This window comes from Carcharodon carcharias, chromosome 7 (assembly GCF_017639515.1).
Source record: "Carcharodon carcharias isolate sCarCar2 chromosome 7, sCarCar2.pri, whole genome shotgun sequence".
Taxonomy (NCBI): Eukaryota; Metazoa; Chordata; class Chondrichthyes; order Lamniformes; family Lamnidae; genus Carcharodon; species Carcharodon carcharias.
This window is the reverse complement of record NC_054473.1, coordinates 87,112,725-87,138,649: the sequence shown is the minus strand read 5'-3', so window position 1 is coordinate 87,138,649 and position 25,925 is coordinate 87,112,725. Positions and strand designations below refer to the sequence as shown.

At 43.1% G+C, this 25,925-nt stretch overlaps 1 protein-coding gene across 1 annotated transcript in view; it reads right to left on the bottom strand.

Annotated features, from left to right (window-relative positions):
- The window catches only part of cacna2d2a (calcium channel, voltage-dependent, alpha 2/delta subunit 2a), a 758,554-nt gene that overhangs the window by 175,416 nt on the left and 557,213 nt on the right, over positions 1-25,925 (bottom strand). Inside the window, exons 14-16 of the mRNA XM_041191642.1 lie at positions 24,227-24,316; positions 18,231-18,296; positions 17,213-17,287 (exon numbers count right to left, since the gene is read on the bottom strand). Of these exons, the coding sequence (XP_041047576.1) occupies positions 17,213-17,287; positions 18,231-18,296; positions 24,227-24,316 (231 nt within the window). The remainder of the gene's footprint in view (positions 1-17,212; positions 17,288-18,230; positions 18,297-24,226; positions 24,317-25,925) is intronic.

Below are 25,925 nucleotides of genomic sequence, written 5' to 3'. Positions count from 1 at the left end.
GCCACAGTATTTATATGGCTAGTCCAGTTCAGCTTCTGGTCAATGGTAACTCCCAGGATGTTGATAATGGGGGATTCAGTGATGGTAATGCCATTGAACATGAAGGGGTGATGGTTGGACTCTGTCTTGTTGGAGATGGTCATTGCCTGACACTTGTGTGGCACGACTGTTACTTGCCACTTGTCTGCCCAAGCCTGGATATTGTCCAGGTCTTGCTGCATTTGGACATGGACTGCTTCAGTATCTGAGGAGTCGCGAATGGTGCTGAACATTATGCAATCATCAGTGAAAATCCCAACTTCTGACCTTATGATGGAAGGAAGGTCATTGATGAAGCAGATGAAGATGGTTGGGCTGAGGACACTACCCTGAGGAACTCCTGCAGTGATGTCCTGGAGCTGGGATGACTGACCTCCAACAACCACAACCATCTTCCTTTGTGCTAGGTATGAATCCAACCAGCAGAGAGTTTTCCCCTTGATTCCCATTGACTCCAGTTTTGTTAGGGCTCCTTGATGCCACACTTGGTCAAATGCTGCCTTGATGTCAAGGGCAGTCACTCTCACCTCACCTCGGGAGTTCAGCTCATTTGTCCATGTTTGAACCAAGACTGTAATGAGGTCAGGAGCTGAGTGGCCCTGGCAGAACCCAAACTGGGCATCAGTGAGCAAATTATTGCTTAACAAGTACCACTTGATAGCACTGTTGATGACCCCTTCCATTACTTTACTGATGAACGAGAGTAGGCTGAAGGGGCGGTAACTGACCGGGTTGGATTTGTCCTGCTTTTTGTGTGCAGGACATACCTGGGCAATTTTTTACATAGTCGGGTAGATGCCAGTGCTGTAGCTGTACTGGAACAGCTTGGCTAGGGGCGTGGCAACTTCTAGAGCACAAGTCTTCAGTACTATTGCCGGGATGTTGTCAGGGCCCATAGCGTTTGCACTATCCAATGCCTTCAGCCATTTCTTGATATCAAGTGGGGTGAATCGAATCGGTTGAAGACTGGCAGCCGTGGTGCTAGGGACCTCCGGAGGAGGCCGAGATGAATCATCCACTCGGCACTTCTGGCTGAAGGTTGTTGTGAATGCTTCAGCCTTATCTTTTGCACTGCTATGCTGGGCTCCGCCATCATTGAGGGTGGGGATATTTGTGGAGCCTCCTCCTCCAGTGAGTCGTTTAATTGCCCACCACCGTTCACGACTGGATGTGACAGGACCGCAAAGCTTAGATCTGATCCGTTGGTTGTGGGATCGCTTAGCTTTATCACTTGCTGCTTATGCTGTTTGGCACGCAAGTCGTCCTGTTTTATCACTTCACCAGGTTGACACCTCATTTTTAGGTATGCCTGGTGCTGCTCCTGGCATGTCCTCCTGCACTCTTCATTGAATCAGGGTTGATCCCCTGGCTTGATGGTAATGGTAGAGTGGAAGATATGCCAGGCCATGAGGTTACAGATTGTGTTTGAATACAATCCTGCTGCTGCTGATGGCCCACAGCGCATCATGGATGCCTAGTCGAGTTGCTAGATCTATTCGAAATCTACTCCATTTAGCACGGTGGTAGTGCCATACAACACGATAGAGGGTATCCTCAGCCTGAAGGCGGGACTTCGTCTCCAGAACGACTGTGTGGTGGTCACTCCTACCAATACTGTCATGGGCAGATGCATCTGCGGCAGGCAGGTTGGTGAGGATGAGGTCAAGTATGTTTTTCCCTCACCACTGCCGTAGACCCAGTCTAGCAGCTGTCATTTACGACTTGGTCAGCTCAGTCAGTCGTAGTGCTACTGGGCCACTCTTGGTGATGGACATTGAAGTCCTCCAAACAGAAAACATTCTGTGTCCTTGCCACCCTCAGTGCTTCCTCCAAGTGATGTTCAACATGGAGGAGCACTGACTCATAAGCTGAGGGAGGGCGGTACATGGTAATCAGCAGGAGGTTTCCTTGCTCATGTTTGACCTGATGCCATGAGACTTCATGGGGTCTGGAGTCGCTGTTGAGGACTCCCAGGGCAACTCCCACCTGACAGTTTACCACTGTTCCACCACCTCTGCTAGGTCTGTCCTGCCAGTGAGACAGGACATACCCAGGGATGGTACTGGTGGCGTCTGGGACATTATCTGTAAGGTATGATTCCGTGAGGATGATTATGTCAGGCTGTTACTTGACTAGTCTGTGAGACAGCTCTCCCAACTTTGGCAGTAGGCCCCAGATGTTAGAAAGGAAGACTTTGTAGGGTCAACAGGGCTGCGATTGCCGTTGTTGTTTCCAGTGCCTAAGTCAATGCCGGGTGGTCCATCCGGTTTCATTCCTTTTTTGTGTTTTTGTAGTGGTTTGTTACAACTGAGTGGCTTGCTAGGCCATTTCAGAGGGCATTTAAGAGTCAACTACATTGCTGTGGGTCTGGAGTCACATATAGGCCAGACCAGGTAAGGGCGACAGATTTCCTTCCCTAAAGTACATTTGTGGATTGGATGCATCTCACCTGGTCCTGGTGCCTTATTAACCTGAAGTATTGGCAGCTTATCCAACACCTCCTCCTTATCAATTTTAAACCCTTCTGAGTTTCCTCCTCTGTCACCATGGCCTGGGAGGCATCTACCTCGTAGGTAAAGACTGATGCAAAGTATTCATTTAACACCTCAGCCATGCCTCTTGCCTCTATGTGTAAATCCCCTTTTGGTCCCTAATTGGCCTTACTCCTCCTTTTACCACCCTTTTACTATTGATGTGCTTATAGAATATTTTGGGAATTACTTTTATGTTAGCTGCCAGTCTTTTTCCATAATCCCTCTTTGCTTCTCGTATTTGCTTTTTCATATCCCTTCGGAACCTTCTGTATTCAGCTTGGTTCTCAGTCGTGCCACACAATTGCCAGGCAATGACTATCTCCAACAAAAGAGAATCTAGCCAACGGCACTCGGCATTCAATGGCATTACCATCACTGAATCCTCCACTATCAACATGCTGAGGGTTACCATTGGCAGAAGCTTAACTGGGCTAGCCATATAAATACTGTGGCTACAAGAGCAGGTCAGAGGCTAGGAATCCGGGGTGAGTAACTCACCTCCTGACTCCCCAAAGCCTGTCCACTATCTTCAAATCACAAGTCAAGAGTGTAATGGAATATTCTCCACTTGCTTGGATGAGTGCAGTTCCCACAACACTCAAGAAGCTTGACACTGTCCAGGACAAAGCAGCCTGCTTGATGAGCACTCCATCCACAAGCATTCATTCCCTCCACCACGGACTGACACACAGTGGCAGCAGTGTGTACTATCCATAAGAGGCACTGCAGGAACTCACGAAACCTGCTAAAATAGCACCTTCCAACCCACGACCACTACCATTAGAAGAACAAGGGAAACAGATAGATGGGAACACCACCACCTGTAGGTTCCCCTCCAAGTCACTCACCACCCTGACTTGGAAATATGTTGCCGTTCCTTCACAGTCCCTGGGTCAAAATCCTGGAAGCCCCTCTTTAACAGCACTGTTGTTTTACCTACACTACATGGTCTGCAGATGTTCAAGATGGTGGCTCACCACCGCCTTCTCAAGGACAATTAGTGCTGGGCAATAAATGCTGGCCTAGCCAGTGACACCCACAGCCCGTGAATGAATAAAAGTATGTTCACTGATGAGTGGTGTTACGATCTCAGCTGATGTTAATACTGGAAAAGCAAGAGTGAAACCTGGCTTGATAAATCCAAGCTTTTTTTCAGAAATCATAGAGGAAAGTTACAGAACAAATTCACAGAAGTCCGCTGATGAGCTTTTAACACAAAGAATAAAATAATTATTAAACAAGAAAAAACAAGAGCAAATTAACTATATTACACCAGGCAGAATGGTTGGAAAGATCTCATTTCAAACACAAGAAACTACAGGCCAGTTAGCCTAACATCTGTCATAGGGAAAATGTTAGAAGCTATTATTAAAGACGTTATAGCAGGGCACTTGGAAAAATTCAAGGCAATCAGGCAGACTCAACATAGTTTTGTAAAAGGGAAATTGTGTTTAACCAATTTATTTGAGTTCTTTGAAGGAGTCATATGTGCTGGATAAGGGGGAACCGATGGATGTACTGTACTTAGATTTACAAAAGGCATTTGATAAAGTGCCCCATCAAAGGTTATTGCAGAAAATAAAAGCTCATGGTGTAGGGGATAACATATTGGCACGGATAGAAGATTGGCTAGCTAATAGGAAGCAGAGAGTTGGCATAAGTGGGTCTTTTTCTTGTTGGCAGGATGTGACAAGTGGTGTGCCACATGAATCAGTGCTGGGGTCTCAACTTATTACAATTTATATAAATGACTTGGATGAAGGGACCGAAGGAATGGTTGCTAAATTTGCTGATGACACAAAGATAAGTAGGAAAGTAAATTGTGAAGAGGATAAGGAGGCTTCAAAGTTACATAGATAGGTTAAGTGAATGGGCAAAGATCTGGCAAATGAAGTATAATGTGGGTAAATCTGAAATTGTTCATTTTGGCAGGAAGAAGAAAAAGCTGACTATCTAAATGGTGAGAGATTGCAGAGCTCTGAGATTCAGAGGAATCTGGGTGCCCTAGTGCATGAATCACAAAAGGTTAGTGGGCAGATACAGCAGGTAATTAGGAAAGCTAATAGAATGTTATCATTTATTGCGAGGGGAATTGATTACAAAAGTAGGGAGGTTATGCTTCAGGTGTACAGGGCATTGGTGAGACCACATCTGGAGTATTATGTACAGTACTGGTCTCCTTATTTATAGAAAGATGTAAATGCGTTAGAAGCAGTTCTGAGAAAGTTTCCTAGACTAATACCAGGAATGGGTGGGTTGTCTTATGAGGAAAGGCTGGACAGATTAAGCCTGTATCCACTGGAATTTAGCAGTGTAAGAGGCGACTTAATTGAAATATTTAAGATTCTGAGGGGTCTTGACAGGTTGGATGTGGAGAGGATGTTTCCTCTCGTGGGAGAATCTAGAACTAGTGGGTCACTGTTTAAAAATAAGGAGTCACTCATTTAAGACAGAGATGAGGAGAAATTTTTTCTCTTGGAGGGCTGAGTGTCTTTGGAAGTCTCTTCCACAAAAGGCGGTGAAAGCAGAGTCTTTGAATATTTTTAAGATACAGCTAGATAGATTCTTGATTAACAAGGGGGTGAAAGGTTATCGGGAGTAGGCAGGAATGTGGGGTTGTGGTTACATTCAGATCAGCCATCATCTTATTGAATGGTAGAACAGGCTTGAGGGGTCAAGTGGCCTCTTCCTGCTCCTAATTCGTATGTTCGTAAATTTATTCCTTTTACCCCAGCAATATCTTCACAGACACATAAAAATTCAGACAGATAAAACAATTTACAATATCTATCTTGTACTTGCCCTGATCATTAGACTATGAGGTACATGTAAATTAACAGGCAAACTGGTCAGACACACCAGACTCCAAAGTAAATGACAGATGCAGACAAAGCAGTTTCCATGGATTTCACAATAATTTAACCAGCCAGCCCGTCGCACTGAAACTTTGCCTTTCTCATGATGGTTTCCGATCTCCACATTAAAGACTTGCCTTGGAATTCTTTCCAATCATCGCTCCCACTTAGATGGCTTTAACAAGGATCCACCTTCAAGGTTTCAATCTTGCCTTCTGAGATTCCTTTCCCCTGTATACTCAAGCTTCACTTTCCAAGCACAATTTCAGATCTTCAACCAGTCCAAGCAGAACACCACTGCTCCAAAAGGCCCACAGTGAAGAGTCACCAACCTTCAGCTGCCTCCTTGGATTTTCAGGGTTTCTCTCAAGTCCGTTTCGCTTCAAGTCTGCTCCTTGCTGCTTGCACTTTAACTCGGAGCCTATTGCTCTGCTCCTTTCTTTTAACTTGGCTTCTGGGACCTCCTTCTGATCCCTGTCCTTGTCCCTGCCTGAGATTTTGTTCTGGGACTTATTCTTGTCCACCTCCTGTCACCTGTTCCCTGGGACACGCTCAGCAAAATGGCACTCCGTTATCAGGTCACCTAACCTACTTTCCACACTTTGCCCTCACTTGCTTCAGCGCAGGTGCGCAGGGCCAGTTTCAGGCCTGAAGAAAGTAAAATAAACAAACTGCATGTCTGACCATTTCCTGGGCGCGCATGCGCACAAGACCCAAGGGCCCGTCAGGAACTGGAGTTCCTGACCTCTGACTTCAGATTAGGGTAAGTATTTGAGTTTCACCACAGTGCACAGTGTTCAGTTCCGTTCACAACTCCTTAGATAAAGATGCAGTCTGTAGCTGCATACAGCAAGACCTGGACATCATTCAGGTTTGGGTTGAAAAGAGGCAGTCAACACTCGCACCATACAAGTGTCAAGCAATGATCATCACCAATAATAGAGTATCTAATCACCTCCCTTTGGCATTCAATATATCAGTAAAAGGTGCTCGCTCAACGAACGGAGATTTCGGCCTGAGTGAGACAGAGACTGAGTGAGTATATTTGGGAATTTGGCTCAAGTGAGAATTTGATGCACAGGGAGAAAGAGGTGCTCTAGGTAAGGCTTACAGCAAGAAGTGTGACTTAGAGTAGAGTGCTGGGAATTGGGCAATTAAGGGAGTTAGGGAAGAAAGGGAAAGAGATGCTCTTTTGCTTTCTGCTTTCTAATTTTCTCAGCCTTCAGGAAGTAGTTGTACTCTGCTACAGGAGAAGAAGCTAGTTATTTGGTGAGTATCTGGTAAGTGACTAAGGTTTATTCTATTCCAAAAGTTCAAACTAGTCTAGCAACTGGTGGTAAGGTTAATAAAATATATAAAAACAAAAGTAAAACATATAATTGAATAACATAATGAAGTAGTCAATTATAACACATTAAGGGTGTCAGGAGAGGTAATGTGTCACAGCTGCAGCATGTGGCAGCTCCTGGATGCCAGTTTGATCCAGTTTCTGCAGTAGGTGTTTGAAGTTCGAACAGCTTCAGCTCAGAGTTTATGGGCTGGAGATTGAACTACAGACACTGTGACACATCAGGGAGGGGGAAAGTTACTTGGATTCTTTGTAGCAGGAGGCAGTCACACCTCTTAGGACAAGGTCTTCTGATTTTGTCAGTGGTCAGGGACTGGAGGCTGTGACTGCAAGTGAGGCAGGTACGGGGACTCAGAGGGAAGGAGTGCAGGAGTGTGAGCTTCTACAATTGTCCAACAGGTTTGAGTTTTTTTCAGCTTGTTTCGATGAGAGTTGGGGCTGCAGGGTAGATGAGCTAACTGGACATGGCACTATGGTACAGGAAACCATTCAAGTGGGGGAGGGGGGGGCAAAAAGGAATGTAATGGTAATAGGGGATAGTATAGTCAGAGTGATTGACACCATTCTCTGCAGCAAACAGCATGAGTTCAGATGGCTGTGTTGCCTGTCCAGTGTCAGGGTGCAGGATGTATGCTCGGGACTGGAGAGGAACTTGCAGTTGGAGGGGGAGGACCTAGTTGTCGTAGTCCATGTTGGTACCAATGACATAGACAGGACAAAGGAGGTGGTTCTGCATAGTCAGTATGAGGACCTAGGCACCAAATTAAGAAGCAGAACCTCTGGATTATTACCTGAGCCACATGCAAATCGGCATAGGACAAATCAGATTAAGGAGATGAATGCGTGGCTCAAAGTCTGGTGTGGGTGAAGTGGGTTCCCGTTCATGAGGCACTGGCACCAATACTGGGGAAAGTGAGATCTGTACCGTTTGGATGGTCTACACTTGAACCATGCTGAGACTGGTGTTCTTGCGAGCCTTGTAACTCGGGAAGTAGAGAGGGCTTTAAATGAAATAGTGGGGGCAAGGGATCAAATTGGGAAGATGTGGTAAACCAAAGAGTAGAGATGAGGCAAAGGGGAAGATATTATTACGGGGAATGAAAAACAGACCGCGACAGAAGGGATAGAGAGTACAAATCTAGCAATAAATCAACAGATGAAACTAGAAGATATAAAAAGAATAAAAGGATAAAACTAAAAGCTCTGTATCTGAATGCACATAGCATTCAAAACAAAACAAACGAACTGAGAGCGCACATAGAAATAAATAATTATGATTTGATAGCCATTACGGAGATATGGCTGCTGAAGGATATGGATTGGGATGTGAATATTGAAGGGTACAGGATATTTAGGAAGGACAGGAAGTGAGGAAAAGGTGGAGGGATGGCTCTGTTAGTTAATGATAGTATTAGCACAATAGAGAGGGCTGACCTAAGCTCAGGAAGCCAGGATGTGGAAATGGTTTGGGTAGAGGTTAGTATTGGTAAAGGCAAGAAGTCACTTGTGGGAGTTGTGTAAGGCTCCCTAGCAGTAAACACATGGTAGGATTGAGCATAAAGGAAGAACAAATTGGAGCTTGTCAGAAAGGCATGGTGATAATCATGGGAGATTTTACTTTACAATTAGACTGGAAGAGTCAGATAGGCAAAGATAGCCTAGATGAGGAGTATATTGAATGTTTTCAGGATAGTTTCTTGGAACAGCATGTTCTAGAGCCAAACAGAGAGCAGGCTATACTAGACCTGGTACTGTGCGACGAGATCAGAGTAATTAATGATCTCATAGTGAAGGCGTACCTAGGTAGCAGGTATGATTGAATTTTACATTCAGTTTGAGGGAGAGAAGAATGGGTCTGAGGCTAAGTTTTTAAACTTAAATAAGGGCAATTGTGAAGGCATGAAAGCAGAGCTGGCTAAATTGAATTAGCAAATTAGGTTTAGGGATAGGTCAATAGAGATGCAGTGGCTAATATTTAAGGAAATATTTCAGAATGCACAGAATAGATATGTTCCAATGAGTAAGAAAAAGTCCAAGGGACAGACACACTATCTGTGGTTAACTAAAAAGGTTAAAGATAGTATCAAACTTAAAGAAAAAGCATATACCTGTGCAAAGACAGGTGGCAAGTCAGAAGATTGGACAGAATATAAGGAACAGCAAAAAATGACTAAAAGACTAAAAGGAGGGAAAATTAGAGTATGAGAGAAAGCTAGCCAGAAACATAAAAACAAATAGTAAGAGTTTTTATAAATATTTAAAAAACAAAAGGGTTAACAAAGTGAGCATTGGTCTTATAGAAAGTGAGTCTGGAGAATCGATAATGGAAAACAAGGAGATAGGCAGATGAATTGAACAGGTACATTGCATCAGTTTTCACTATAAAGGATACAAGTAACATCCCAGAAGCAGCTACAAATCAGGAAGTGGAAGTGGGGAAGGAAGTCAAGAAAATTACAGTCACCAGAGAAGTGATACCGAGTGAGTTGTTGGAGTTGCAGGCTGACAAGAATCTGGGTCCTGATGGGCTTCATCTTAGGGTCTTAAAAGAAGTATCCAGTGAGATAGTTGATGCATTGGTTTTAATTTTCCAAATCTCCATAGACTCACGGTAGGCCCCATTAGATTGGAAGATAGCAAATGTAACTCCATTATTCAAAAAGGGAGGGAGACAGAAAGCAGGAAACTACAGGCCAGTTAGCTTAACTTCTGTCATAGGGAAAATGTTAGAAGCTATTATTAAAAAAGTTATAGCAGGGCACTTGGATAAGCTCAAGGTCATCAGGCAGAGTCAACATGGCTTTGTGGAAGGGAAATTATGTTTAACCAACTTAACGGAGTTCTTTGAGGAAGTAACATGTGGTTTGGACAAAGGGAAACTGGTGGATATATGTACTTAGATTTGCAGAAGACACTTGATAAACTGCCACATCAAATGTTATTACGGAAAATAAAAGTTCATGGTATAGGAGATAACATACTGACATGGATAGAAGATTAGCCGCTAACAGGAAGCAGAGAATATGCAGAAATGGGTCTTTTTCAGGTTGACAAGATGCCACAGGGATCAGTGCTGGGACCTTAACTGTTTACAATTTATATAATTGACTTGGATGAAGGGATAGAAGGAATGGTTGCCAAATTTGCTGATGATACAAAGATAGGTAGGAAAGTAAGTTGTGAAGAGGACATAAGGAGGCTACAAACAGATATGGATGTATAAGTGAATGGGTAAAGATCTGGCAGATGGAGTTTAATGTGAGAAATGTGAAATTGTCCATTTCAGCAGGAAGAATGAAAGAGAAGCATATTATCTAAATGGTGAAAGATTGCAGAGCTCTGAGGTGCAGAGGAACTGGGTGTCCTAGTGCATGAATCAAAAAAGGTTAGTATGCAAGTACAGCAAGTAATTAGGAAAGCTAATAGAATGTTATCATTTATTGCAAGGGGAATTGAATACAAACGTAGGGGGGGGTTATGCTTCAGTTGTACAGGGCATTGGTGAGACTACATTTGGAGTACTGTGTGCAGTATTGGTCACCTTATTTAAGGAAGGATGTAAATGCATTGGAAGCAGTTCAGAGAAGGTTGACCAGACTAATACCTGGAATGAGTGAGTTGTCTTATGAGGAAAGGTTGGACAGACTAGGCTTGTATCCACTGGAGTTTAGAAGGGTAAGAGGTGACTTGATTGAAACATGTAGGACCCTGAGGTGTCTTGACAGGGTGGATCTGAAGAGGATGTTTCCTCTTGTGGGAGAATCTAGAACTATGGGTCATTGTTTAAAAATAAGGGGTTGCCCATTTAAAACAGAGATGAGGCGAAATATTTTCACTCAGAGGGTCGTGAGTCTTTGGAACTCTTTTCCTCAAAAGGTAGTGGAAGCAGTCTTTGAGGATTTTTAAGGCAGAGGTGGATAGATTCTGGGTAAACAAGGGGGTTATATGTCATCAGCAGTAGGTGGGATGCAGGTTTCAGGCTACTATCAGATCAGCCATGATCTTATTAAATGGCGGGGCAGGCTCGAGGGATGAATGGCTTATTCCTGCTCCTTTTTTGTACGTTCAATGGCTTTATCATTGCTGAATCTCCACAAACAACGTCCTTGGGGTCACCACTGACCAGACACTTAACTGGGTGAGTTCTATAAATACTGCGGCTACAAGAGCAGGTCAGGGGTTGGGAATTCTGCAGGCTGTAACTCACCTCCAGATTCCCCAAAGCCTTTCCATCATCTCCACGTCAGGAGTGTGATGGAATACTCACCAATTGCCTGGATGAGTACAGCTCCAACAGCACTCAAGAAGCTCAACACCATCCAGGACAAATCAGCCCGCTTGACTGGCATCTCATACTCCACCTTAAACATTTAATCCCTCCAACACCACATGCAAATGGAGTGCAGCTGAGAAGACTGAGTGCAGACTTAAAATTTGGTGAGTGGGGGAGTTCGGTGAAGTGTGGGGGAAGAAGGTGTTCACTTCCTTTTTCTTTCTTTCTCACTCTTAGGAATTGATTCTTACTCTACTATAGGAAAAGGAGCTAGCTGATTGGTGAGTATCTGGTAAGTAGGCAAGTTTTATTCTATCTCTAAGCTTTAAAACAGTACACAAATTGGTGGTAAAGTTAATAAAATATATAAAAGACAAACATAAGTAAGTGAATAATATAGTTAAATAATTTTTAAAAGACATTAAAGATGGCAGAACAGGTGATGTGTCAAGGCTGCAGCATGTGGGAGCGCCTGGTTAACACTGTGATCCGGGAAAAACACATTTGCAGGAGGTATCTGAGGCTTGAGGAACTCTGGCAGAGAGTCACTGAGCTAGAAGCTAAGCTGCAGGATCTGCAACACATCAGGGAGGGGTAAAGTTACCTGGATGCTTTGTACCAGGAGGGGGATTGACAATGTTTTCTGCAGCAAAGAGCGAGAGTCCAGATGGCTGTGTTGCTTCCCGCTGACAGGGTTTGGGACATCTGTTCAGGACTGGAGAGGAACTTACAATGGGAAGGAGAGGATCCAGTTATCGTGGTCCATGTAGCTACCAACGACATAGCTAGAACTAGGGAAAGAGCTAGGCACTAAATTGAAAAGCAGAACCTCAAAGAGTTTACTCCCTGGATTATTACTGAGCTGCTTGCAAGTTGGCATAGGGTACATAAAATTAGAGATATGAATACATGGCTCAAAGACTGGTGTGGGAGAAGTGGGTTCCAGTTTATGGGATACTAGCAGTGGTACTGGGGAAAGTGGAGGCTGTACCGTTGGGATGGTCTACACCTGAACTATGCTAGGACCCGTGTTCTTGTGAACCGCACAACTAGGGAAGTAGAGATGATTTTAAACCAAATAGTGGGAGCAAGGGATCAAATGTGGAAAGATGTGGTATATCAAAGAATTGAGACAAGGTAAGAGAATAAAATAGCAATATGGGAAATAAGAGTCAGAATTGCAGGAAGGGACGGAACGAAAAAACCTAAGAATGCACCAAGAATCAAGACTAGTTGTTACAAAGATAACAAAAAGACAAAACTAAAGGCTCTGTATCTGAAAGCATGTGGCATTCATAACAAAATAAGCAAAGTGACAGTGCACATTTAAGTAAATAACTCTGATCTGATGGTCATTATGGACACGTGGCTGCATAATGACAAGGATTGGGTTCTGAATATTGAGAGGTATATGATATTCAAGGAGAATAGGAAGCTAGGTTAAGGTGGAGGGGTAGCACTGTTAATCAAGGATGGCTTTTGTGCAATAGTTAGAGATGGCCTTGGTTCAGGAGATCAGGATGTGGAGATGATGAATAGTAGGGGAAAGAAGTCACTAGTGGGAGTGATCTACAGGCCCCCTAACAGTAACCCACAATGTGGGTCAAAACGTAAAAGAAGAAAAATTAGGTGCATGTGATAAAGAACAGCAATAATCATGGGTGATCTCAACCTACATTTAAACTGGAAAAATCAGACTGGCAGCAGTATGCTGGATGAGAAGCTCATAGGATGCTGTTGAGATAGTTTCGTAGAGCAGCACGTTCTGGAACCAACCAGAGAGCAGATTATATTAGACTTGGTATTGTGTAATGTGACAGGATTATTTAATGACGTCAGACCAAAGGCAACCCTAGGTAGCAGCGACTACAATATGATTGAATTTTACATCCAGAATGAAAGGGAGAAGAATGGGTCTAAGAATAGTATTTTAAACTTATGGGCAACTACGTGGGCATGAAAGCCAAGCTAGCTGAAGTTAAGAGGGGTATTAGGCCAGGGGACAGATCAATAGAGAAGCATACTCAGAATAAGTATATTCCTACGATAAAGAAAAATTCTAAGGGGAGGACCCACCATCCATGGTTAACTAAATAAGTTAGGCAAAGCATCAAACTTCAGGAAAAATACATATATCTGTGCAAAGATGAGTGGCAGGACAGATGATTGGTCAGAATATAAAGGAAGGCAGAGAATGACCAAAAGGTTATCAAGAGAAAGAAATTAGGGTATGAGAGGATGCTAGCTAAAACTGTAAAAGCGGATGGCAAGAGTTTTGACAGGTATTTCAACAGGAGAAGAGCAGGTAAAGTGAATGTTGGTCCTCTAGAGAGTGAGAGTCAGGAGTTCATAGTAGATAATAAAGAAATGGTGGATGAAATGAACAAATATTTTGCTTCTGTCTTAACTATAGGGAATACAAAAAAAAATTACAGGAATAGATGTAAATCAGAGGTAGAAGGGGGAGGGGAACTTGGTGAAATCCCAATCACTAGGGAAGTGGTACTGAGCAAACTGATGGAGCTGCTGGCTGACAAGTCTCTGGGTCCAGATGGACTTCACCTTAGGGTTTTATAAGAGTTGGCTAATAAGACATAGGAACAGAAATTAGGCCATTTGGCCCATCGAGTCTGCTCTGCCATTTAATCATGGCTGATAAGTTTCTCAACATTGTTCTCCTGCCTTCTCCCCGTAACCTTTGATCCCCTTACCAATCAAGAACCTATCTATCTTGGTCTTAAATACACTCAATGACCTGGCCTCCACAGCCTTCTGTGGCAATGAATTCCATGGATTCACCACTCTCTGGCTAAAGAAGTTTCTCCTCATCTCTGTTCTAAAAGGTCTTCCCTTTACTCTGAGTCTGTGCCCTCGGGTCCTAGTCTCTCCTATGAATGGAAACATCTTCCTCATGTCCACTCTATCCAGGCCTTTCAGTATTCTGTAAGTTTCAATCAGGTAGTAATGAGGTAGTAGATACGTTGATGTTAATTTTCCAAAATTCACTGTATTCTGGAAAGGTTCCATCAGACTGGAAAGTAGCAAATATAACCCTTCAATGCAAGAAGGGAGGGAGGCAGAAAGCAGGAAACTATAGGCCAGTTAACTTGACATCTGTCATGGGGAGGGTATTAGAATCAATCATTAAAGAGGTTATAGCTGGCCACTTAGAAAAACTCAAGGTAATCAGGAAGAGTCAGCCTGGTTTTGTGAAAGGGAAATAACGTTTAACCAATTCATTGGAGTTCTTTGAAGTAGCAACATGTGCTGTGGATAAAGGGGAGCCTGTAGACATATTGTACTTGGATTTCCAGAAGGTATTTGATAAGGTACCATATCAAAGATTATTGCGGAAAATAAAAGCTCATGGTGTAGAGGGTAACATATTAGCCTGGATAGAAGATTGGCTCGCTGGCAGAAAACAGAAAGTATGCATAAATGGGTCTTTGTCTGACTGGCAGGGTATGACGAGTGGAGTCCTGCAGGGGTTTGTGCTGGGACCTCGTCCTTTTACAATTTGCATCAAGGAAGCGAAGGTATGGTAGCTAAATTTACTGATGACACAAAGATAGGTAGGAAATTAGGTTGTGAAGAAGACATAAGGAGTTTGCAGACAGATATTGATAGGTTGAGCAAGTGGTCAAAAATCTGGCAGATGGAGTATAATGTGGGAAAATGTGAACATGTTCACTTTGGCAGGAAGAATAAAAAAGCAGAATATTACTTAAACGGAGAACGACTGCAGAATTCCGAGATGCAGAGGGATCTAGGTGTTCTCGTGCATGAGTCACAAAAAGTTAGTACGCAGGTACAGCATGTTATCAAGAAGGCTAATGGAATGCTATCCATATTACGAGAGGAACTAAACATAAAAGTAAGGATGCTATGCTTCAGTCATACAGGGAATTGATGAGACTGCACTTCGAACACTGTGTGAAGTTTTGGTCTCCTTATTTAAGGGAGGATGTAAATGCTTTGCAGGCAGTTCAGAGGAGGTTTACTAGATTGATACCTGAAATGAGCAGGTTATATTATGAGGATAGGTTGGACAGGCTGGACTTGTGTCCACTGGAGTTTAGAAGAGTGCAGGTGACTTGATTGAAATATATAAGATCCCAAACAGTCTTGACAAGGTGGACGTGAAAATGATGTTTCTTCTTGTGGGTGAGTCCAGAATTAGGGGGCATTGTTTTAAAATTAAGCGTTGCTCTTATAGGACAGAGGTGAAGAGAACTTTTTTCTCTCAGAGGGCTGGGTAACTTTGGAGCTTTTTCTCAGAAGGCAGTGGAAGCAGGGTCATTAAATATTTTTAAGGCAGAGGTAGGTAGATTCTTGTTAGACAAGGGAATCTAAGGTTATTGGGGGTAGATGGGAATGTAGAACTCTAAACACAGACAGGTCAGCCATGATCTTATTCAATGGCGGAGCAGGCTCAAGGGGCCAAATGGTCTACTTCTTCTCCTATTTCGTATGTTCATACATGGTAGAAAAAATGTGTACTCTATACAAGATGCACTGCAGCAGCTGACCAAAGCTTCTTTGGCAAACCCACGGCATCTACATTTAGGAGAACAAGGGGAGCATCTATATGGGAATAGTATCATCTCCATGTTCCCTTCCACCCCCAAATCACACAGCAACCTGATTGGAACAATATCATCTGTCACTGGGTCAAAATCCTGGAACTCCCTCCCTGACAGCACTGTGGGTTTACCTACATGAGTAGACTGCAGCGGTTCAAGAAGGCAGCTCACCACCATCTTCTCAAGGGCAATTAGGAGTGGGCCTTAAATGATAACCTATCTAGCAATGTCCACGCCTATGAATGGACATGAAAAGGTGCCTTATATGGGTTATTTGACATTTGTCATGCCATCAAGGGACAATGGCTACAGAGGCCAAGATCTCCAGGAGCAATGGTCACACACGGACCTCTGGTGTGATGGTCACACAGGGACCTCCGGGGTGATGATCACACGGGGCAGTATCGCCAGGGGCACCAAACAGATTACTGTTTCTCAGAAAATGATAAAACAGTTTGGTAGCTGCCAGACTATCAATTGAATAGGTGGATACTTTGTAAATTGCATTTATCTAATTGATTTAATAAACAGCTTTGTTCCCTTAGTTGTGAAAGAACTGGTTTAGTCCATTCTATAGGTTATTATGTTTCATTCAGTCATCTCCTTTATTCAATCTATGGGATTAGAGTGAGATTCTATTGGAACAGCTGAGGCAATTTGGCTCCAGGGGACCAGGGCATGGAAGGTTGAGGTGAGGAGTTGGATGGTGCATATTAGCTGTTATTGTGGATTGGGCGAGGGCCTAGAGCATGACAGATGTGAGTTTGAAAGTGGGTGAAAGTGTTTTCTGGGGTGAATGCAGAAGGAAGTGGGGTTGATTGATAATCAGGAGTGGGAGTGTGAGCTTTGGTTGGATGCAGCCTTTTCATGACCTGAAAAAGTTTGGTGGTGTATTTACATTTATGTTATTTTCCGGGATTTCTGAGGCTACCCCACAGTAGTTATGGCTGATGGGACTCGGTGGAATTGGTATTTTGCATAGGCCTGATATTGTGTTTTTACTATGTCCTTCTCCTTTTATGCAGATATATTATTTTGCATATAAATTACATTTGAGCAAGCAGTTTTAGCTGAAATAAGGAAATCTGGCCCTGAGGTATTCCCTCGTTTCAAAAGTAATAGAAATCCTTGATGGGCCTTCTTCAGTGAGTAATATCAGGAGTTGATCATTAATGTGTGGGAAACTAACTCACACCATACATGAACTAGGACACAGGGTTAGATTCCAGGGAAACTCAGTCTGTTGTGGAAACTGTTCTATAATCCTTGATATATGATGGAAATAGGTCCAACTGTGATAAACAGGTTTTATTATCTAACCCTGCAGCACTGAGCATGCCTGAATGGGGCATTGCCTGCAATTACTCAAACACCACTCTAAATAGACAGAAAGATGTAGGCAGGGGCCTACGAACATGTGGTAAGTTGTACTGTAGTAGTCTGTTGTCTGAAAATTTCCCTCCATATTTCTGTCTCAGCATTTGAGTCAGACAAGTGTCTGTAACAGTCTTCCAAACATTACTGGAAGTACAATACCCGCGTCAGGAATCATGCATGTGAAATGTGCATTTTGTACGTACATTGTAGCGAGGGGTGAGCTTCTTGATGTCATCAAGAGCAACATCGATCCCCATCACTCCGAGCATAAGTTGATTCTGTAAAGGAAATGGTTTGTTTAGAATGGTGAAGGGGCTAAAATCCTGGAGACTGAGGGCACAGAACAGGATCTCCTCAAGGCATTTTCTTTTTTCATCAGTCATACGTCTTTGACTGACTTTTCTCCAAAGCTAGCTAGTCAGAATCCCACATGGGTAGCCTCTGTTTTTTTTCAACATAGAAGCTGTATTCTATACCCAAGGGGCCACATCCCATGCACCTTATCCAGAGAATAATGGCACAGTTTAGCAAGAACCATGGATTAGGGTCCAAGCGGGTGCTGAGCTTTTGGTAATGTTGAACCAGCAAAAAACTCACATCTTTCTTGTGCTGAGCACTGGGAAACTCCTTGCTCACCTGCTAAGACACTTTACGACATTGACTTGCACTGTTAACTGAAAGAAACCCAGCACCTAATGACAGGTCTACTTTTTCAGGAACGTTGGTCAAACAAGGCAGGATCTCCAGAGGCAGGGCAAAATATGCCAAGGATTAGGGGCCGCCAAATTGGTGCAGAGGTTTTAGTGGAGTTTGACCAACAAAAACAGTGCAACTTGCCAGTACTGAGGGCAGGGCCACTAAGGCCAGGCAGTGTCATCTGGTGCCGAAAGGGGAGGCTGGGTGACATTGTCAGATCCGACCTGGCAATTAATAGCAAGTTCACTGAACATTGGAGAGGGGTCTTGTCCAAATGCTGGAGAGATGCCCTATAAGGACACTATTGTGCAGCTATCTCAGAATAAGCAGAACTGACAAGTGAATACTGAAACATAGTCTTATGCCCAAGAATATACAACAGCACGGGGTAAAGTTTTATATGGTAAGAATGAAATTGCCAGGAAATGGGAATAATTCCATCATATCCTCCACTCTGCTCTGTATACATTGGCTCTTTAAACGGAAAGACTGGCACAATATAACACACATATCCTAACCACATACCTGCTGGCCACTCTCCACGGTGATGTTGAAAACTGGCATTGTCCCTGTTATCACCAGCTCAAGGCTCTAGGAAAAGCAAATCAGACCAGTCATGTTACATTTCAGTTTTTTTGAGCATTTATCAGTGCACTGCAACCTTCCTTACGCTCACTAGTATTGAGGTTAAACACTGATTCATTTTGAGAACTAGGTTTGTGTCCTGAACTCGTATCCTCTGAACTCACATTACTTAAAATTCTTGACCACAGTCAGAGATAGCTTGGATTTCAGACCCTGTTCCAAACATGCTCAAACATTCACATGTGCCACATCTTCCCTCCCTGTCTCTTTTATCTCTAGGTTTTGCAACCTCCATAGATGATGGTGTTGGGCAATTGGCATTCAAGAACAGTGGCCCAGTAACTGTTTCACCTTCAGCAGACAAAGGGAGGGAGATAATAACCCATCACCTCCGCAGATCACTAATCAAAAAACAGAATACTGCAGGTGCTGGAAATCTGAAATAAAAAGAGAAAATGCAGGAAACACTCAGCAGGTCAGACAGAATCTGTGGAGTGAGAAACAGAGTTAATATTTCAGGTTAGAGATCTAGTAGGTTTTTATCGAGGGGTGGGTGAGACAAGGACAAAAGGAATGTCTGTAATAGGGTGAAAGGCAAGGGAGATTGAATGATAGAAGAGTTAGTTTTATGGGGTCAAAGGGAATCAAGATGGGGCAAGAAAAGAAACAAAGAAAGATATGCCTAGAACAGGTGTACTACTGTCTGAAAGCAAAAATAAGAGAACAAATAGAGAACAGCCCACTACCTCACAAAGCTACATCAACTACATTTCCTCACACCCTACATGTTGTAAGGACTCCTTTCTAATCTTTCAGTTTCTCCATCTGCGTTATATCTGTTCTGATGATGGAATTTTCCATTCCAGCGCTTCTGAGATGTCATCCCTTTCCCTCAATCAAGGATTCCGCACTCCCTTAACCCCACAATGGTTGACAAGGCATTTGGCCATGTCTGCTACATTTCCCACATTTCTGCTCTCATCCCTTTCCCTCTCTCCCAGAACTGCAATAGGGTTCTCCTTGTCCTCACCTTCCACCCCACCAGCTTCTGTATTCAACAAATCATTTTCTGACATTTCCACTACTGCAAGCATGTTGCCACCACCAAACACATCTTCCCCTCCCTTCCCCTTTCAGGATTGTGAAGGGACCATTCCTTCTGTGATACCCTGGTCCATTCCTCAATCACCCCAACACCTCGTCCTCTTCCCATGCCCTCTCTTACCAAAGTCTCAACTGCTCCTTCCAGGTGAAGCAGTGATTTACATGCACGTCTTTCAATTTATTATGTTGTATTCCCTGCTCACAATGCAGTCTCTTCTACACTGGGGAAGCCAAATGCAGATTGGGCGATCGCTTTATGGAGCACCTCCATTCCAGTCACCAAGCATGACCCTGTGCTTCTGGTGGCCTGTCATTTTAATTCTCTACCTTGGTCTCATGCTGACATCTCTGTCCTTGGCCTGCTGCACCAATCCAGTGAAGCTCAATGCAAGCTTGAGGAAAAGCACTTCATGTTTTGATTTAGGCACTTTATAGCTTTCCGGACTCAATGTTGGGTTCAACAATTTCAGACAGTAATCCCATTTTGTTTCCTTTCCTTTGCATGTTTCAGTTTTTCTCTATTTTTCCTCTTATTTTTGTTTCCTGATAGCAGTGCACCTGTTCTAGGTACATCTCTTCTTTCATTGTTTCTTTTCTTGCTCCATCTTGATTCCCTTTGGCCCTGGAAGACTAACTCTCCTAGTTGGAAACATAGAAACTAGGAGGAGGAGTAGGCCATTCAACCCTTCGAGCCTGCTCCGCCATTCAATATGATCATGGCTGATCCTCCATCTGAAAGCCATATTCCTGCTTTCTTTCCATACCCCACAATGCCCCTAATATACAAAAATTTATCAATTTCTTTCTTGAATATACTCAGTGACCCAGCCTCCAAAGCCTTCTGTGGTAGAGAATCGCACAGATTGACCACCTTCTGAGTGAAGAAATTTTCGTCATCTCAGTCCTAAATGGCCTGCCCCATATCCTGAGACTGTGGCCCCTGGTTCTAGACTCCCCAAAGAGGGGAAACATCCTCCCTACATTTAGCCTGTCCAGCCCTGTTAGAATTTTATCCTTTTCAATCGGATCCCCTCTTATTCTTCCAAACTTTAGTAAATACTGGCCCAGTTGAACCAATCTCTCCTCATACGACAGTCCTGCCATCCCCATTATCAGCCTAGTGAACCTTTGCTGCACTCCCTCTATGGCAAGTATATCCTTTCTTAGGTAGGGAGACCAAAACTCCAGGTATGGTCTCACCAAAGCCCTGTATAACTGCAGTAAGACATCCCTACTTCCGAACTCAAATCCTTTTGCAATGAAGGCCAATATACCATTTGCCGACATAACTGTTTGCCGCACCTGCCTATTTACTTTCATTGACTGGTGTACAAGGACACCCAGGTCCCTTTGTGCATCCACATTTCCCGATATATCACCATTTAAATAATACTCTGCCTTTGTTTTTCACACTGAAGCATATAACTTCACATTTATCCACGTTATACTGCATCTACCATGTGTTTGCCCAAACACACAACTTGTCTAAATCACCCTGAAGCCTCCTTGCATCCTCTTCACAACCCTGCCCAGTTTTGTGTCATCAGCAAACTTGGAAATATTGCATTTGGTTCCCTCATCCAAGTCATTTATATATATCATGAATAGCTGCGGCCCAAGTACTGATCCTTGCGATGCGCCACTAGTCACCGCTTGCCACCCAAAAAAAGACCTATTTATTTCCACACTCTGTTTCTGGTCTGTCAACCAATTCTCAACCCATGCCAGTATATTACCCCCAATCCCATGTGCTTTAATTTTGCCCATTAGCCTCTTATGTGAGACCTTATCAAAAGCCTTCTTGAAATTCAAATACACCGGTTCTCCCTTATCTATTCTACTAGTTACATCCTCAAAAAAATTCCAGTAGATTAGTTAAGCATGATTTCCCTTTCATAAACCCATGCTGACTTTGTCTAATCCCGTTAATGCTTTCCAAGTGTTCTGTTACCACAGCTTTTATAATAGACTCTAGCATTTTCCCCATTACTGCTCAGCTAACTGGTCTATAATTCTCTGTTTTTTCCCTCCCCCCTTTTTTAAATAGTGGGGTTACATCTTCCACCTCCAATTCGTAGGAACAGCTTCAGAGTCTATAGAATTTTGGAAGATGACCACCAATACATCCAATATTTCCAGGGCCACTTCCTTTAGTACTCTGCGGTGTAGGTTATCAGGCACTGGGGACTTTCCAGCCTTTAACCCCATTAATTTCTCTAGCACCACTTGTTTCACTAATACTGATTTTCTTTAATGAGCTCTGTCATTCAATCTCTCCTGTCTTCCACCCTATCACAGAACTTCCTTTTGTCCTTGTCCCACCCACCCCTTGATCAAACCCTCTCTAACCTTTCCCAGTTCTGATGAAAGATCCTTGACCTGAAACGTTAACTCTGTTTCTATCTCCACAAACGCTGCCTGACCTGCTGAGTGTTTTCAGCATTTTCTGTTTTTGTTTCCTCTACCAAGTCGCCACTCTTCATGTGTGACCCTGGACAGGATGTGATGAATATCTAGTTCACGCTTCATGTTAATATTTTAGAGGTAATATTTAGTTCTGGGAAGATTGTTGTTGTGAAGGTAAGGTAACTAAAATGCTGGGCTATAGTAATTGCCAGAACACCTAAAAGAAAATGGTAGTTCAGAATGTTACTCATGTTTGTTTAGGAAAGTCAAAATAGAAGAAATGGAGCCATAAAATAGCAGGTGAACTTAACAGGAGAACTGGAGACATGATGCTACACTGCTTACAAAGAAGTGCAGTCCAGAGCGAATTTTTGTTATGACAGTTAGAGCTAAATTAGTTTAAAAGCATTCAGTCAACCCTGAAAGGCTAAGTCTTCATGAAAGTGGGTGGAGCTTAAGAAGGTTCTCTGGTGTTGGGTTCCTCCAACACAGAACTGAAACCCAACCCTGTATATATTTAAAAACGTTATCCTTATTTACTATTTCTTATTTTTAAACTGGGCTTCTCTGATGAACAAAGACAATTAAGATGGTTGACCCTTTGTGTGGAAATTATCCCCAGCAGTCTCCAGAACAAAAGAATTCTCTTCTCAGTTTTGGGAATTTCACACCTTATCATGCCTAAATAGCCCCGAACAGACCACCTGGGACTATACAGACCAATTTCAAAAGGAGCTACAGGAATGCTATTTGCATTTGATAAGCCAACCATGTGAGCGGATTCCGTAAATCTGTTGATACAACAGCTTCCCAAACACCAGATCCTCAACCTGAATGGTTCCCCTTTCAACTCATAATAGCTGAGGCATTATCAGTGTTGAAAACAGAGCCCAATTCCAGAAGCTGGGTAAATATTCTTTTGTTGAAGTCACTGTGGAGAAGGAAGGGCACAAGACCCAAGGTTCTGGCTTTTTGAGCAGTTTAATATTACCTTTCTGTTTAACACCCAACTGGCAGGCCACACTGAAGCAAGCACTGGCCAGGCTGGTCCACCAGCCCATCTAACCTGATTCTACTGGAAGATTTTGTATCATCGCCTGTAGAACTTACAGAATTTCTGCATGCCTACTACATCTTGCGGCATCAACACCACCTGAAAATCGAATCTTACAACACTGGTCTCTAGCCAGCTGACCATCAAATGCCTTCGAGAAAGACTTCCTCATTGGACTCTGACTTTGCAACTCCGGAACTCACATGAATCAATACTCAGTTTTTCTGGGGTCCTTGTACTGTAAACCTCCTTTACTCTATCCCTCCTTTTAGTATGTGAATGTGGAATGGGAAGTTGCGAACACTGCTTTTCACAGGCTTTAAATGTGTACAATAAACTAACCTGTTGAGTTAATTCTAACTCAAGTTGTGAGATTATTAGTAAAGTTGGGTCACACAAAACCGTGGGGTTTGGAAAATACATCATCGCTTATTCTTAAAAAACAAACTAAATCAGAACACCTTCTGTTTATGGAGGAAACCAGTACTGTTTGAACTGATCCCCTCCTGTCATAACATTGGATTCAATTTATCTATATGTTTGCTGGGAGAGGAGGTTGGTTGCAATTTCGACCTCATGTGGTTTGCATTCACAGGGAAGCCCTGGGAGTCAATAGGTGTAGTTAGGGGTCAGGAGATGTCCTGGGGAACTGAGGTGGTGGTGGAAGGTCACTAATTTGTGCTTGGCAGTAGGGCTCAGAGAAGCCCCGGAAGCGATTTATAGCTCGGTGTAGCCAGGAGACCGGAGTTTGGAAAAACCCAGGAGCAGTGCCGGCTTAGTGAATTTAGTAGTCTGTGAAAGAGCTGGAATTATGCTGGTAATTAAAGGTGGAAATGCAGCTTTGTGAATCCTGTGGAAGGCAGTTTCAAGAAGAGAGACTGAACCATTGGGAGGTGAGCAGTCATTGAAGCAGTCTGAGTCTCAGCGGCTTTTGAGGGGATTCAGAGGCTAGATCTTCAAAAGAAAACAGTTGAAATCCCTTGAGTGGGAGACCGAGTTAACAGTATTCTGAGACTCACAGTGGTTACTGATGTCTGGTTGGGTTGCTGAGAAATCCGTGGGATCTGTCTTGTCGTATCTGGCACTTAATGTGCAGTGTTTGACCACAGTCGGCCTATTAATTCATATTTACCTAATGTTAATTCTGAATGTTAGAGCAAAAGATAGATATTGTAAATTGTCTTACTTTTCTGACTATGTATAGTAAAGTTTATTTTGCTCAGAAAATTGAGCGGCGTGTAAAACAGCTGACCAATACACTATGGCACATTTTGCTCAACCGTTCAAGGCCAATTTGGCAATCTACCATCCATAGGAAAGGAAGATTCCACGTGGGTATTTTGGTCTACATTCCATTCCAAAGTAATCTTACCAAAGCATCCTGGTACACGTTGGTCCATTGAACTTTTTTGGCTTTTTTCCCTGCCATCACCATTGGACGGCCAAGAACATCCAAATACTCCTGTAACACAGAAACACATATGATGTATTAAAATGATCATTTGCATTAATCTTTCATACACTCTAAAGCATTTTAAATCTTTTTGCAGTCAGTATCTTCAGATACTGAGAATGAAACATTCAAATACTTAGAGGCCGCTCAGCGTTGACTTGCAGGAATGTTGTTTAAACAGAATTAAGCAAAAATACCCCTGATGTGTTCAAGATGGCCTCAGGGAACAAAGGCAAGTAGTAACTGTCACCCTAAACCCTTCCCACTTCTCCAGTTACTTCAGTTTTTCAAATTGCACCTCCTGAAGAATTCCTGCATTATCCTCTGGAACATGTTATCTGAAGTTGTTGGCCAGAGAGTTAGATTGATTGAGGATTTATACTGTGTGCACTACCTTCCGTCTGAAAATCCAAAGAAACTGCATGGAAATAAAACAAAGCGTTGTAAGGGATTTCCTGAAGATGTGAATATCTCCATGCATATTTATCCCATGGTCTGTCCCCAGTTTATGGAACAAATGGTTTACATTAGTAAATCACAGTTATATTGGAAGACATTACAGCATTATTTATATTAGTCTCTAGGAAGCTAAATGAAAAGCCCTGGCAAAACCACCTCCTAGTAGTTCCTTGACTTCACTCCCAAAATTGGAATTAACCTTTCCAATCATACATGACATCTATACAATCTAATCCCAAGGCTCCTGAAACCCATTCACAGTGAGAAGGGGAAAACTATTAATGACATTTTAAGGGTAACAACCTCTCTTTCTCTCACAGCAGATATATGGAAACACCACCACCTGGAAGTTCCCCTTGGAAATATATCACTGTTCCTTCACTGTCGCTGGGTCAAAATCCTGGAACTCCCTTCCTAACAGCACTGTGGGTGTACCTATACCACATGGACTGCAGCAGTTCAAGGCGGCGGCTCACCGCAGTTACGAATGGGCAATAAATGCTGGCCTAGCATTTACATCCTGTAAATGAATTTTTAAAAAACATATACATCTATCTGTGCAGCCACCCACACATATCCACACATGTACACCTACAAATGCATGCCCACAGCCACACACATACACATACACAGATACCTGGACACATGCACAACTGCACAACAGGGAGACCATGGCGTAGTGGTAATGTCACTGGGCAAGTGATTCAGAGACCCAGGATTAATATCCTGGGGGGATGCGTTTGAATCTTACCATGGCAGCTGGTGGAATTTAAATTCAATTAATTAATTAATTCAATTTATTAATCTGGAATTGAAAGATAGTCTCAATAATGGTGCCATGAAACTATCACTGATTGTTGTGAAAACCCACGTAGTTCACTATTGCCCTTTAGGGAACGAAATCCATCATCCTTACCTGGTCTGGCCTACTGTGACTCCAGACCACAGCAACGTGGTTGACACTTAACTTCCCTCTGAAATGGCCTAGCAAGCCATTCAGTTCAAGGCCAATTAGGGATGGGCAACAAATGCTGACCTTGTCAGCAATGCCACATCCCAGGAAAGGACAAAAAAAAAAATCGCCCAAACCCACACACTACCATACAAACAAGCATACATTCACATATACATGTATCCCCACGTGGACACACAAAAAGCT